This window comes from Petromyzon marinus, chromosome 68, assembly GCF_048934315.1.
Source record: "Petromyzon marinus isolate PM22_M1 ecotype Great Lakes invasive population chromosome 68, UKy_Petmar_22M1.pri1.0, whole genome shotgun sequence".
NCBI classification, from domain to species: Eukaryota; Metazoa; Chordata; class Hyperoartia; order Petromyzontiformes; family Petromyzontidae; genus Petromyzon; species Petromyzon marinus.
Genome location: NC_133734.1, coordinates 2,903,658 through 2,918,651, shown reverse-complemented (window position 1 = coordinate 2,918,651; position 14,994 = coordinate 2,903,658). Strand labels below are relative to the sequence as shown.

Genomic DNA, 14,994 nt, shown 5'->3' with positions numbered 1-14,994 from the left:
AAACTAAGCACCTGCCTGGGTATTTTGTACCATCGGACACTCCACCCCTACAACTCCCAACGGTGATGGGGCAGTTGTGGAGAGAGTGGAGAGAGTTTCCCATACCTGGGCAGTGTGCTTATGACTGGCTCCAGTTTAACAGCAGAGGTCTCACTCCGAATCAGTCGAGCGGCAATATCTTTTCATCGGTTGCGTAACGCTGTGTGGAAGCTACCTGGTCTGTCGCTCCGCACTAAGCTTCAGGTCTTCTCGGCCACGGTCATTCCCTCCTTTCTCTACGCTTGCGAAACGTGGACCCCCTTAATGGAACATCTTCACCGGTTAGAAACATTTAGGCTGGCCTGCCTACGATCCATCCTGGGTTTAACCAGACTGGATTGTGTGAGAAGCTCACAAATCCTTGAAAGATCTGGGCAGGGTCCCATCGGTGAGCTCCTCCGGCAGGCAAGGCTGCGATGGCTGGGTCATGTAGCCCGCATGCCCAGCCACCGCATGCTGAAACAGCTTTTGTTTGGCCGGATTGAGGGGGCTAAGTGGGCGCGGCACGGGCTAGAGAAGAGATGGAGTGATGTGGTACAGGAGGACGTGGAGCTGAGTGGACTTGCCGATGACTGGTACCAGCGGTGTCAAGATCGGCCTCTGTGGAGGAGGCTCGTGAAGGATGCTACTGGGCAGTTGGAGGCAGTCGCCCTCCAACAACAACGGAGGGCGGAGGAGCGACGCTCAGAACAACGAGCGGAGCGCCGGGTGGCTAAAGCACAGCAGGTTGGCACAGTAGGGGGCACAGGTGGTGCATCAGCCAGTCATCTCAGTCAGTCGACCCGTGGCACCTGCTGGGTCTGCCCCGTGACCTCCTGCCAGCGGGCGTTCGACACTTCACGTGGCCTCAGGGTGCACATAGCCTGGCACAAGCGTCGTGGTGATGTCACCGCCACTTAGTGGCGAATGGCGGTTGTTGTTGTTGTGTGTCTATGTATGTGCGTGTGTGTGTATGTGTGTGTCTGTGTGTGTGTCTGTGTGTGTCTAGGTATGTGTGTCTTTGTGTGTGTGTCTATATATGTGGGTGTGTGTCTGTGTATATGTCTGTCTATGTATGTGTGTGTCTATGTGTATGTGTCTATGTGTGTTTGTGTGTCTGTTTGTTTTTGTGTAAAGATGACGATGTGAGCCCGAATGGGACATTGGGTCTCACTCTCGCCAAGGAAGAATCTCCCTCGGGCAAAGTCCTGGTGAGATACATCAACGACCACCACCACCACCACCCACACAGCCAGCCAGCCAATGGCGAAATGTTAACTACCTCGCCGGGTATGCAGGAGGTCGTGGGGTTCGATCCCGGACCCTGACAATGCCTGCTGCTGCTCTGAATATCCAAGCGACAATGAAATCAGCCGCTTGGTGTGACATATCGTTTGTGAATGCCGGGAGCAGATTCTGAAAAAGAGTTACACAGTAGCTAAGTGGAGTCTTACAGCCGCTAAAATAAACATAGTTCAGTTTTAGTGTGGGTCTCTTTGGGTCTCTGTGTATATATATGGGTCTCTGTGTATCTATGGGTCTCTGTGTATCTATGGGTCTCTATGTATCTATATGGGTAATGTGCCTCTATTTATATGGGTCTCTGTATATCTGTGTGAGTCTCTGTGTCTCTATGGGTCTCTATGTATCTATGTGGGTCTCTGTTTATCTATGGGTCTCTATGTATCTGTGTGAGTCTCTGTGTATCTATGGGTCTCTATGTATCTGTGTGTGTCTCTGTGTCTCTATGGGTCTCTATGTATCTGTGTGAGTCTCTGTGTATCTATGGGTCTCTATGTATCTGTGTGGGTCTCTGTGTCTCTATGGGTCTCTATGTATCTGTGTGTGTCTCTGTGTATCTATGGGTCTCTATGTATCTGTGTGAGTCTCTGTGTCTCTATGCGTCTCTATGTATCTGTGTGAATCTCTGTGTCTCTATGGGTCTCTATGTATCTGTGTGAGTCTCTGTGTATCTATGGGTCTCTATGTATCTGTGTGAGTCTCTGTGTCTCTATGGGTCTCTATGTATCTGTGTGAGTCTCTGTGTGTCTATGGGTCTCTATGCATCTGTGTGAGTCTCTGTGTCTATATGGGTCTCTATGTATCTGTGTGAGTCTCTGTGTGTCTATGGGTCTCTATGTATCTGTGTGAGTCTCTGTGTCTCTATGGGTCTCTATGTATCTGTGTGAGTCTCTGTGTCTCTATGGGTCTCTATGTATCTGTGTGAGTCTCTGTGTCTCTATGGGTCTCTATGTATCTGTGTGAGTCTCTGTGTCTCTATGGGTCTCTATGTATCAGTGTGAGTCTCTGTGTATCTATGGGTCTCTATGTATCTGTGTGAGTCTCTGTGTCTCTATGGGTCTCTATGTATCTGTGTGGGTCTCTGTGTCTCTATGGGTCTCTATGTATCTGTGTGAGTCTCTGTGTCTCTATGGGTCTCTATGTGTCTGTGTGAGTCTCTGTGTATCTATGGGTCTCTATGTATCTGTGTGAGTCTCTGTGTATCTATGGGTCTCTATGTATCTGTGTGAGTCTCTGTGTCTCTATGGGTCTCTATGGGTCTCTATGTGTCTGTGTGAGTCTCTGTGTCTCTAAGGGTCTCTATGGGTCTCTATGTATCTGCGTGTGTCTCTGTGTCTCTATGGGTCTCTATGTATCTGTGTGAGTCTCTGTGTCTCTATGGGTCTCTATGTATCTGTGTGAGTCTCTGTGTATCTATGGGTCTCTATGTATCTGTGTGAGTCTCTGTGTCTCTATGGGTCTCTATGTATCTGTGTGAGTCTCTGTGTCTCTATGGGTCTCTATGTATCTGTGTGAGTCTCTGTGTCCCTATGGGTCTCTATGTATCTGTGTGAGTCTCTGTGTCTCTATGGGTCTCTATGTATCTGTGTGAGTCTCTGTGTATCTATGGGTCTCTATGTATCTGTGTGGGTCTCTGTGTATCTATGGGTCTCTATGTATCTGTGTGGGTCTCTGTGTGTCTATGGGTCTCTATGTATCTGTGTGAGTCTCTGTGTCTCAATGGGTCTCTATGTATCTGTGTGGGTCTCTGTGTCTCTATGGGTCTCTATGTGTCTGTGTGAGTCTCTGTGTCTCTATGGGTCTCTATGTATCTGTGTGGGTCTCTGTGTATCTATGGGTCTCTATGTGTCTGTGTGAGTCTCTTTGTATCTATGGGGGTCTCTATGTATCTGTGTGAGTCTCTGTGTATCTATGGGTCTCTATGTATCTGTGTGGGTATCTGTGTATATATGGGTCTCTATGTATCTGTGTGAGTCTCTGTGTGTCTATGGGTCTCTATGTATCTGTGTGAGTCTCTGTGTATCTATGGGTCTCTGTGTATCTGTGTGCGTCTCTGTGTATCTATGGGTCTCTATGTATCAGTGTGAGTCTCTGTGTCTCTATGGGTCTCTATGTATCTGTGTGGGTCTCTGTGTATATATGGGTCTCTATGTATCTGTGTGAGTCTCTGTGTGTCTATGGGTCTCTATGTATCTGTGTGAGTCTCTGTGTATCTATGGGTCTCTGTGTATCTGTGTGCGTCTCTGTGTATCTATGGGTCTCTATGTATCTGTGTGAGTCTCTGTGTATCTATGGGTCTCTGTGTATCTGTGTGAGTCTCTGTGTCTCTATGGGTCTCTATGTATCAGTGTGAGTCTCTGTGTCTCTATGGGTCTCTATGTATCTGTGTTGGTCTCTGTGTATCTATGGGTCTCTATGTATCTGTGTGAGTCTCTGTGTCTCTATGGGTCTCTATGTATCTGTGTGAGTCTCTGTGTATCTATGGGTCTCTATGTATCTGTGTGAGTCTCTGTGTATCTATGGGTCTCTATGTATCTGTGTGGGTCTCTGTGTATCTATGGGTCTCTGTGTATCTGAGTATTTGGCCACTGCCATGCATGGACCAATCAGTGTCAAGGACAATGCATCGTATATATTATCATAGTGTGTATGTTGTTTTTTGTGTTGCATTTTGACTGCAGGTATTGTGGTTAACGCGGTAAACATGAAACCTCGGTAAAAAAAGGTTTCAGTTTTGTAGCAAGAAAAAAGTAGGAAAAACCCTCTCTATTATTATTATTACATTTTGGTACTGGCAAAGGAGGTCTAATGATGTAAAAAACAAAAACAACTCTATAATGGATCATATTGATCGCAAAAGCCTACTACTGTGACGACGACGATGATGATGATGATGACAATGATGATGATGATGATGACGCCGGCGATGGCGATGGCTCTGATCTCCGCGTCTCAGGCCTGCGCTCCGCTGGGGCGTCTGAGCTGCGGCAAAAACGTCTTCTTAAAGTCCTCGTGCTACCTGTTCGACAACAACCTGAACCAGGAGCTGATGATCGCAGCCGGGTACCAAGGTGAGCGGCCGCCACTTCCTGATCGCGAACGGAATCTCATCTGTTGATTCGAAGCTTTCGTGACTGCAGGGATTCATCTTCTTTGGTTCTTTCGGTAAAGTCACCACCACGTATTGTGTTATTTTATTTTATCAATTTATTATTTTATTCTCATTCTACGTGGTGACTTTACCGAAAGAACCAAAGAAGAGAAATCTCATCTGTTGATTCGAAGCTTTCGTGACTGCAGGGATTCATCTTCTTTGGTTCTTTCGGTAAAGTCACCACCACGTATTGTGTTATTTTATTTTATCAATTTATTATTTTATTCTCATTCTACGTGGTGACTTTACCGAAAGAACCAAAGAAGAGAAATCTCATCTGTTGATTCGAAGCTTTCGTGACTGCAGGGATTCATCTTCTTTGGTTCTTTCGGTAAAGTCACCACCACGTAGAATGAGAATAAAATAATAAATTGATAAAATAAAATAACTCAATAATATTCTCACGACGTTTCGACGAGTCTCGTCCCTTCACCTGATGAAGGCCGCTTGTGTTGTGGCTGAAACGTCGTGAGAATATTATTGTGTTATTTTATTTTATCAATTTATTATTTTATTCTCATTCTACGTGGTGACTTTACCGAAAGAACCAAAGAAGAGAAATCTCATCTGTTGATTCGAAGCTTTCGTGACTGCAGGGATTCATCTTCTTTGGTTCTTTCGGTAAAGTCACCACCACGTAGAATGAGAATAAAATAATAAATTGATAAAATAAAATAACTCAATAATATTCTCACGACGTTTCGACGAGTCTCGTCCCTTCACCTGATGAAGGCCGCTTGTGTTGTGGCTGAAACGTCGTGAGAATATTATTGTGTTATTTTATTTTATCAATTTATTATTTTATTCTCATTCTACGTGGTGACTTTACCGAAAGAACCAAAGAAGAGAAATCTCATCTGTTGATTCGAAGCTTTCGTGACTGCAGGGATTCATCTTCTTTGGTTCTTTCGGTAAAGTCACCACCACGTAGAATGAGAATAAAATAATAAATTGATAAAATAAAATAACTCAATAATATTCTCACGACGTTTCGACGAGTCTCGTCCCTTCACCTGATGAAGGGCGCTTGTGTTGTGGCTGAAACGTCGTGAGAATATTATTGTGTTATTTTATTTCATCAATTTATTATTTTATTCTCATTCTACGTGGTGACTTTACCGAAAGAACCAAAGAAGAGAAATCTCATCTGTTGATTCGAAGCTTTCGTGACTGCAGGGATTCATCTTCTTTGGTTCTTTCGGTAAAGTCACCACCACGTAGAATGAGAATAAAATAATAAATTGATAAAATAAAATAACTCAATAATATTCTCACGACGTTTCGACGAGTCTCGTCCCTTCACCTGATGAAGGCCGCTTGTGTTGTGGCTGAAACGTCGTGAGAATATTATTGTGTTATTTTATTTTATCAATTTATTATTTTATTCTCATTCTACGTGGTGACTTTACCGAAAGAACCAAAGAAGAGAAATCTCATCTGTTGATTCGAAGCTTTCGTGACTGCAGGGATTCATCTTCTTTGGTTCTTTCGGTAAAGTCACCACCACGTAGAATGAGAATAAAATAATAAATTGATAAAATAAAATAACTCAATAATATTCTCACGACGTTTCGACGAGTCTCGTCCCTTCACCTGATGAAGGCCGCTTGATTTGTGGCTAAAACGTCGTGAGAATATTATTGTGTTATTTTATTTTATCAATTTATTATTTTATTCTCATTCTACGTGACTTTACCGAAAGAACCAAAGAAGAGAAATCTCATCTGTTGATTCGAAGCTTTCGTGACTGCAGGGATTCATCTTCTTTGGTTCTTTCGGTAAAGTCACCACCACGTAGAATGAGAATAAAATAATAAATTGATAAAATAAAATAACTCAATAATATTCTCACGACGTTTCGACGAGTCTCGTCCCTTCACCTGATGAAGGCCGCTTGTGTTGTGGCTGAAACGTCGTGAGAATATTATTGTGTTATTTTATTTTATCAATTTATTATTTTATTCTCATTCTACGTGACTTTACCGAAAGAACCAAAGAAGAGAAATCTCATCTGTTGATTCGAAGCTTTCGTGACTGCAGGGATTCATCTTCTTTGGTTCTTTCGGTAAAGTCACCACCACGTAGAATGAGAATAAAATAATAAATTGATAAAATAAAATAACTCAATAATATTCTCACGACGTTTCGACGAGTCTCGTCCCTTCACCTGATGAAGGCCGCTTGTGTTGTGGCTGAAACGTCGTGAGAATATTATTGTGTTATTTTATTTTATCAATTTATTATTTTATTCTCATTCTACGTGACTTTACCGAAAGAACCAAAGAAGAGAAATCTCATCTGTTGATTCGAAGCTTTCGTGACTGCAGGGATTCATCTTCTTTGGTTCTTTCGGTAAAGTCACCACCACGTAGAATGAGAATAAAATAATAAATTGATAAAATAAAATAACTCAATAATATTCTCACGACGTTTCGACGAGTCTCGTCCCTTCACCTGATGAAGGCCGCTTGATTTGTGGCTAAAACGTCGTGAGAATATTATTGTGTTATTTTATTTTATCAATTTATTATTTTATTCTCATTCTACGTGACTTTACCGAAAGAACCAAAGAAGAGAAATCTCATCTGTTGATTCGAAGCTTTCGTGACTGCAGGGATTCATCTTCTTTGGTTCTTTCGGTAAAGTCACCACCACGTAGAATGAGAATAAAATAATAAATTGATAAAATAAAATAACTCAATAATATTCTCACGACGTTTCGACGAGTCTCGTCCCTTCACCTGATGAAGGCCGCTTGATTTGTGGCTAAAACGTCGTGAGAATATTATTGTGTTATTTTATTTTATCAATTTATTATTTTATTCTCATTCTACGTGACTTTACCGAAAGAACCAAAGAAGAGAAATCTCATCTGTTGATTCGAAGCTTTCGTGACTGCAGGGATTCATCTTCTTTGGTTCTTTCGGTAAAGTCACCACCACGTAGAATGAGAATAAAATAATAAATTGATAAAATAAAATAACTCAATAATATTCTCACGACGTTTCGACGAGTCTCGTCCCTTCACCTGATGAAGGCCGCTTGTGTTGTGGCTGAAACGTCGTGAGAATATTATTGTGTTATTTTATTTTATCAATTTATTATTTTATTCTCATTCTACGTGACTTTACCGAAAGAACCAAAGAAGAGAAATCTCATCTGTTGATTCGAAGCTTTCGTGACTGCAGGGATTCATCTTCTTTGGTTCTTTCGGTAAAGTCACCACCACGTAGAATGAGAATAAAATAATAAATTGATAAAATAAAATAACTCAATAATATTCTCACGACGTTTCGACGAGTCTCGTCCCTTCACCTGATGAAGGCCGCTTGATTTGTGGCTAAAACGTCGTGAGAATATTATTGTGTTATTTTATTTTATCAATTTATTATTTTATTCTCATTCTACGTGACTTTACCGAAAGAACCAAAGAAGAGAAATCTCATCTGTTGATTCGAAGCTTTCGTGACTGCAGGGATTCATCTTCTTTGGTTCTTTCGGTAAAGTCACCACCACGTAGAATGAGAATAAAATAATAAATTGATAAAATAAAATAACTCAATAATATTCTCACGACGTTTCGACGAGTCTCGTCCCTTCACCTGATGAAGGCCGCTTGTGTTGTGGCTGAAACGTCGTGAGAATATTATTGTGTTATTTTATTTTATCAATTTATTATTTTATTCTCATTCTACGTGACTTTACCGAAAGAACCAAAGAAGAGAAATCTCATCTGTTGATTCGAAGCTTTCGTGACTGCAGGGATTCATCTTCTTTGGTTCTTTCGGTAAAGTCACCACCACGTAGAATGAGAATAAAATAATAAATTGATAAAATAAAATAACTCAATAATATTCTCACGACGTTTCGACGAGTCTCGTCCCTTCACCTGATGAAGGCCGCTTGATTTGTGGCTAAAACGTCGTGAGAATATTATTGTGTTATTTTATTTTATCAATTTATTATTTTATTCTCATTCTACGTGACTTTACCGAAAGAACCAAAGAAGAGAAATCTCATCTGTTGATTCGAAGCTTTCGTGACTGCAGGGATTCATCTTCTTTGGTTCTTTCGGTAAAGTCACCACCACGTAGAATGAGAATAAAATAATAAATTGATAAAATAAAATAACTCAATAATATTCTCACGACGTTTCGACGAGTCTCGTCCCTTCACCTGATGAAGGCCGCTTGATTTGTGGCTAAAACGTCGTGAGAATATTATTGTGTTATTTTATTTTATCAATTTATTATTTTATTCTCATTCTACGTGACTTTACCGAAAGAACCAAAGAAGAGAAATCTCATCTGTTGATTCGAAGCTTTCGTGACTGCAGGGATTCATCTTCTTTGGTTCTTTCGGTAAAGTCACCACCACGTAGAATGAGAATAAAATAATAAATTGATAAAATAAAATAACTCAATAATATTCTCACGACGTTTCGACGAGTCTCGTCCCTTCACCTGATGAAGGCCGCTTGATTTGTGGCTAAAACGTCGTGAGAATATTATTGTGTTATTTTATTTTATCAATTTATTATTTTATTCTCATTCTACGTGACTTTACCGAAAGAACCAAAGAAGAGAAATCTCATCTGTTGATTCGAAGCTTTCGTGACTGCAGGGATTCATCTTCTTTGGTTCTTTCGGTAAAGTCACCGCCGCGTTAGAAGGGAAACAATAAAATAATAAAAATATAAAACAATAAAATTATTATTCTTGGTTCTTTCGGTAAAGTCACCACCACGTTAGAAGGGAAACAACAAAATAATAAAAATATATAAAACAATAAAATTATTGTAAAACAATAAAATTATTATTCTTGGTTCTTTCGGTAAAGTCACCACCACGTAGAAGGGAAACAATAAAATAATAAAAATATAAAACAATAAAATTATTATTCTTGGTTCTTTCGGTAAAGTCACCACCACGTTAGAAGGGAAACAATAAAATAATAAAAATATATAAAACAATAAAATTATTGTAAAACAATAAAATTATTATTCTTGGTTCTTTCGGTAAAGTCACCACCACGTTAGAAGGGAAACAATAAAATAATAAAAATATAAAACAATAAAATTATTATTCTTGGTTCTTTCGGTAAAGTCACCACCACGTAGAAGGGAAACAATAAAATAATAAAAATATAAAACAATAAAATTATTATTCTTGGTTCTTTCGGTAAAGTCACCACCACGTTAGAAGGGAAACAATAAAATAATAAAAAAATATAAACAATAAAATTCTCACGACGTTTCGACTGCAACACAAGCAATCATCATCAGGTGTGAAAACCACAGCAAGAAATTTTGAAAAAAGTGGCGTTTTTATTTTTAACGTTAGCACCACGGAGAGCGATTTGGCAGTTATTCAAGTGGACGAGTCCATGTATGTTGAGAAAAGAGGAGGGGGGAGACGAAAATAATGGATGCGGTCTGAAAGCCACCGTAAGCCTGAACAATCAATTAAGACCCGAAATGGTTTATCAAATCCTTCCAATGATTGCTAAGCCCAGAATCCATCTTATGGGTTGAAATTGTCTCCGTGTTTGTATATGTGGATAGCCTCATGAACGAATCTCTCATGGTAACCGTGAGCGTGAACAATCAATTAAGACCCGAATTGGTTTATCAAATCCTTCCAATGATTGCTAAGCCCAGAATCCATCTTCTCGGTTGAAGTTGTCTCTGTGTTTGTATACATGGATAGCCTCATGAACGAATCTCTCATAGTAACCGTGAGCGTGAACAATCAATTAAGACCCGAATTGGTTTATCAAATCCTTCCAATGATTGCTAAGCCCAGAATCCATCTTCTGGGTTGAAATTGTCTCCGTGTTTGTATATGTGGATAGCCTCACGAACGAAACTCTCATGGTAACCGTAAGCGTGAACAATCAATTAAGACCCGAAATGGTTTATCAAATCCTTCCAATGATTGCTAAGCCCAGAATCCATCTTCTGGGTTGAAATTGTCTACGTGTTTGTATATGTGGATAGCCTCACAAACGAATCTCTCATGGTAACCGTAAGCGTGAACAATCAATTAAGACCCGAAATGGTTTATCAAATCCTTCCAATGATTGCTAAGCCCAGAATCCATCTTCTCGGTTGAAGTTGTCTCTGTGTTTGTATACGTGGATAGCCTCATGAACGAAACTCTCATGGTAACCGTGAGCGTGAACAGTCAATTAAGACCTGAAATGGTTTATCAAATCTTTCCAATGATTGCTAAGCCCAGAATCCATCTTCTGGGTTGAAATTGTCTCCGTGTTTGTATACATGGATAGCCTCATGAACGAAACTCTCATGGTAACCGTAAGCCTGAACAATCAATTAAGACCCGAATTGGTTTATCAAATCCTTCCAATGATTGCTAAGCCCAGAATCCATCTTCTGGGTTGAAATTGTCTCCGTGTTTGTATATGTGGATAGCCTCATGAACGAAACTCTCATGGTAACCGTGAGCGTGAACAGTCAATTAATACCCGAATTGGTTCATCAAATCCTTCCAATGATTGCTAAGCCCAGAATCCATCTTCTGGGTTGAAGTTGTCTCTGTGTTTGTATACGTGGATAGCCTCACGAACGAATCTCTCACGGTAACCGTGAGCGTGAACAATCAATTAAGACCCGAAATGGTTTATCAAATCCTTCCAATGATTGCTAAGCCCAGAATCCATCTTCTGGGTTGAAATTGTCTCCGTGTTTGTATACGTGGATAGCTTCACGAACGAATCTCTCACGGTAACCGTGAGCGTGAACAATCAATTAAGACCCGAATTGGTTTATCAAATCCTTCCAATGATTGCTAAGCCCAGAATCCATCTTCTGGGTTGAAGTTGTCTCCGTGTTTGTATGTGTGGATAGCCTCATGAACGAATCTCTCATGGTAACCGTAAGCGTGAACAATCAATTAAGACCCAAATTGGTTTATCAAATCCTTCCAATGATTGCTAAGCCCAGAATCCATCTAATCGGTTGAAGTTGTATCTGTGTGTGTATACGTGGACAGCCTCATGAACGAAACTATCATGGTAACCGTGAGCGTGAACAATCAATTAAGACCCGAAATGGTTTATCAAATCCTTCCAATGATTGCTAAGCCCAGAATCCATCTTCTGGGTTGAAATTGTCTCCGTGTTTGTATATGTGGATAGCCTCGTGAACGAATCTCTCATGGTAACCGTAAGCGTGAACAACCAATTAAGACCCGAAATTGGTTTACCAAATCCTTCCAACGATTTAATTTTCTTTGTTATTTTCTTCCACACCGATGTGGGGTGACTTTACCGAATGACCCGAAGAATCCGTCGTGTTCCCTTTGGGCTCTTCCAGGTGAAGTCACAAAGTAGGTATAACATGAAACGAATTAAATCACCACGCTTCCATGGCAACGCAAGCGAGCGTCATCAGGTGGGGTAAGCAGCAGAAATCAAAGGTGTTTGCTCAAGTGTGGGAGCATTGATAGCTGCGGTCACGAAAACTTTTTTTTTTTAAGTCGAATCTGTTTCGCTCGTGTTATATTTTTTTTTCACCCGGTTGCAAGGCCCCACACGTAGATCTTTCATCAAATCGCAGAACGGTGTCATAGGGTGCAGGAGGCCCTCATTCAGGCCCGCATGTGCAGTAGGCCCTGCTTTAGGCCATCAAGAACTCAACAATGCACCATAGACTCAGCACTGCACAATAGACTCAACACTACACCATTGACTCAACACTACACCATAGACTCAACACTGCATCATAGACTCAACACTGCATCATAGACTCAACACTGCACCATAGAGTCAGCACTGCACCACAGACTCAACACTGCACCATAGACTCAACACTGCACCATAGACTCAACATTGCACCATAGACTCAACACTGCACCATAGACTCAACACTGCACCATAGACTCAACACTGCACCATAGACTCAACACTGCCCATAGACTCAACACTGCACCATAGACTCAACACTGCACCATAGAGTTAACACTGCACCATAGACTCAACACTGCACCATAGACACAACACTGCACCATAGACTCAACACTGCACCATAGACTCAACACTGCATCATAGACTCAACACTGCACCGTAGACTCAACTCTGCACCATAGACTCAACACTGCACCATAGACACAACACTGCACCATAGACTCAGCACTGCACCGTAGACACAACACTGCACCATAGACTCAACACTGCATCATAGACTCAACACTGCACCATAGACTCAACACTGCACCATAGACTCAACACTACACCATAGACTCAACACTGCACCATTGACTCAACACTGCACCATAGACACAACACTGCACCATAGACTCAACACTGCACCGTAAACTCAACACGGCACTATAGACTCAACACTGCACCGTAGACTCAACACTGCACCATAGACTCAACACTACACCATAGACTCAACACTGCACCATAGACTCAACACTGCACCATAGACTCAGCACTGCACCATAGACTCAACACTGCACCATAGACTCAACATTGCACCATAGACTCAACACTGCACCATAGACTCAACACTGCACCATAGACTCAACACTGCACCATAGACTCAACACTGCTACCCATAGACTCAGCACTGCACCATAGACTCAACACTGCACCATAGAGTTAACACTGCACCATAGACTCAACACTGCACCATAGACTCAACACTGCATCATAGACTCAACACTGCACCATAGACTCAGCACTGCACCATAGACTCAACATTGCACCATAGACTCAGCACTGCTACCCATAGACTCAGCACTGCACCATAGACTCAACATTGCACCATAGACTCAGCACTGCTACCCATAGACTCAGCACTGCACCATAGACTCAGCACTGCACCATAGACACAACACTGCACCATAGACTCAACACTGCACCGTAGACTCAACACTGCACCATAGACTCAGCACTGCACCACAGACTCAACACTGCATCATAGACTCAACACTGCATCATAGACTCAACACTGCATCATAGACTCAACACTGTACCATAGACTCAACACTGCACCATAGACTCAACACTGCACCATAGACTCAACACTGCACAATAGACTCAACACTGCCCAAAGACTCAGCACTGCACCATAGACTCAACACTACTACCCATAGACTCAACACTGCACCATAGACACAACACTGCACCATAGACACAACACTGCACCATAATACACAGACACTAATAATACACACACTAATAATACAGACACACACTAATAATACACAAACACTAAAAATAAACACACACTAATAATACACACACACTAATAATACAGACACACTCTAATAATACACACACTAATAAAACACAGACACTAATAATACACAAACACTAATAATACAGACACACACTAATAATACACACACACTAATAATACAGTCACACACTAATAATACACAAACACTAATAATACACAGACACTAATAACCATACACACGAAAAATAAACACACACTAATAATACACACACACTAATCATAAAAACACACTAATAAACACATCTAGATGCATACACACACAGATACAGATCCTCTGTAGAGCCCACAACAAAACTATCCACTCTCTCCACAACTGTCCCATCACCAATTGGGAGTTGTGGGGGTGGAGTGTCCGATGGTACAAAATACCCAGGCAGGTGCTTAGTTTTGGTGGGGCTGATGGTAAGGCCCCACCTCTTAGTGGCACGCTCCAGTCTCAGTAGCAGCATCTCCAACTCCTCCTCTGAATGAGCAGCTATTACCAAATCATCAGCATACATAACGTGGTTGACCAATAGGGAGCCATCCCTTGACCGCACCCGGGCATCGATCAGCCATCTATTGTATCTGTACCAGATGGAAATTCCTCCGGGACAGCCGTCAAAGGCTTCACAAACTACGTGGTCTAAAAATATATTAAATAATGTTGGAGCCGGAGGACATCCCTGTCGCACCCCAAGGTGTACAGGGAATGGCTCTGACTCCCGGCCACGTAGTTTTACCCGGGCCCGCTCACCATCATGAAGGTCCTTAATGATCGTGAGCAGAGGGTCAGGTACTCCACAAGCACGAAGAACGACCCAGAGCCCAGGCCTACTGATGGTATCATAGGCCTTGACCAGGTCAATAAAGCAGAGATGTAGGTCTTGCTGGAATTCCCTACACCTCTGCTGTGGCAGACGGACAGAAAATATGGCATCTGTGCAGGACCGCCCTTTCCTGAAACCGCATTGGGGCTCCGCAAGCCTCTCCTCAGCGTGCCTGGCGAGGCGATGTTGAATAATCCTTGCCAGGATCTTTCCCGGCACACTGAGGAGTGAGATGCCCCTGTAGTTGTTACAGTCTGTGCGGTCCCCCTTCTTAAAGAGGGGGACCACCAGGGCATCCTTCCAATCCTGCGGAACCCATCAGGTGGTCCAGACTGTTGTTATGATGTCATGTAGGGAAGTCTGTGCACATACACCACCCTCCCTCAGTATTTCGCTTGGGAGATCATCTCTGTCCGGTGCCTTTCCTGGTCTCAGACTCTGGA

The 14,994-nt window shown here is 41.8% G+C and overlaps 1 protein-coding gene across 1 annotated transcript in view; it reads left to right on the top strand.

The window, feature by feature from the left end:
* LOC116956954 (integrin alpha-X-like) overlaps positions 1 to 14,994 on the top strand; it is a 110,813-nt gene that overhangs the window by 43,971 nt on the left and 51,848 nt on the right. Inside the window, exons 6-7 of the mRNA XM_076054755.1 lie at positions 1,156 to 1,229; positions 4,277 to 4,391. Coding sequence (XP_075910870.1) covers positions 1,156 to 1,229; positions 4,277 to 4,391 — 189 coding nt within the window. The remainder of the gene's footprint in view (positions 1 to 1,155; positions 1,230 to 4,276; positions 4,392 to 14,994) is intronic.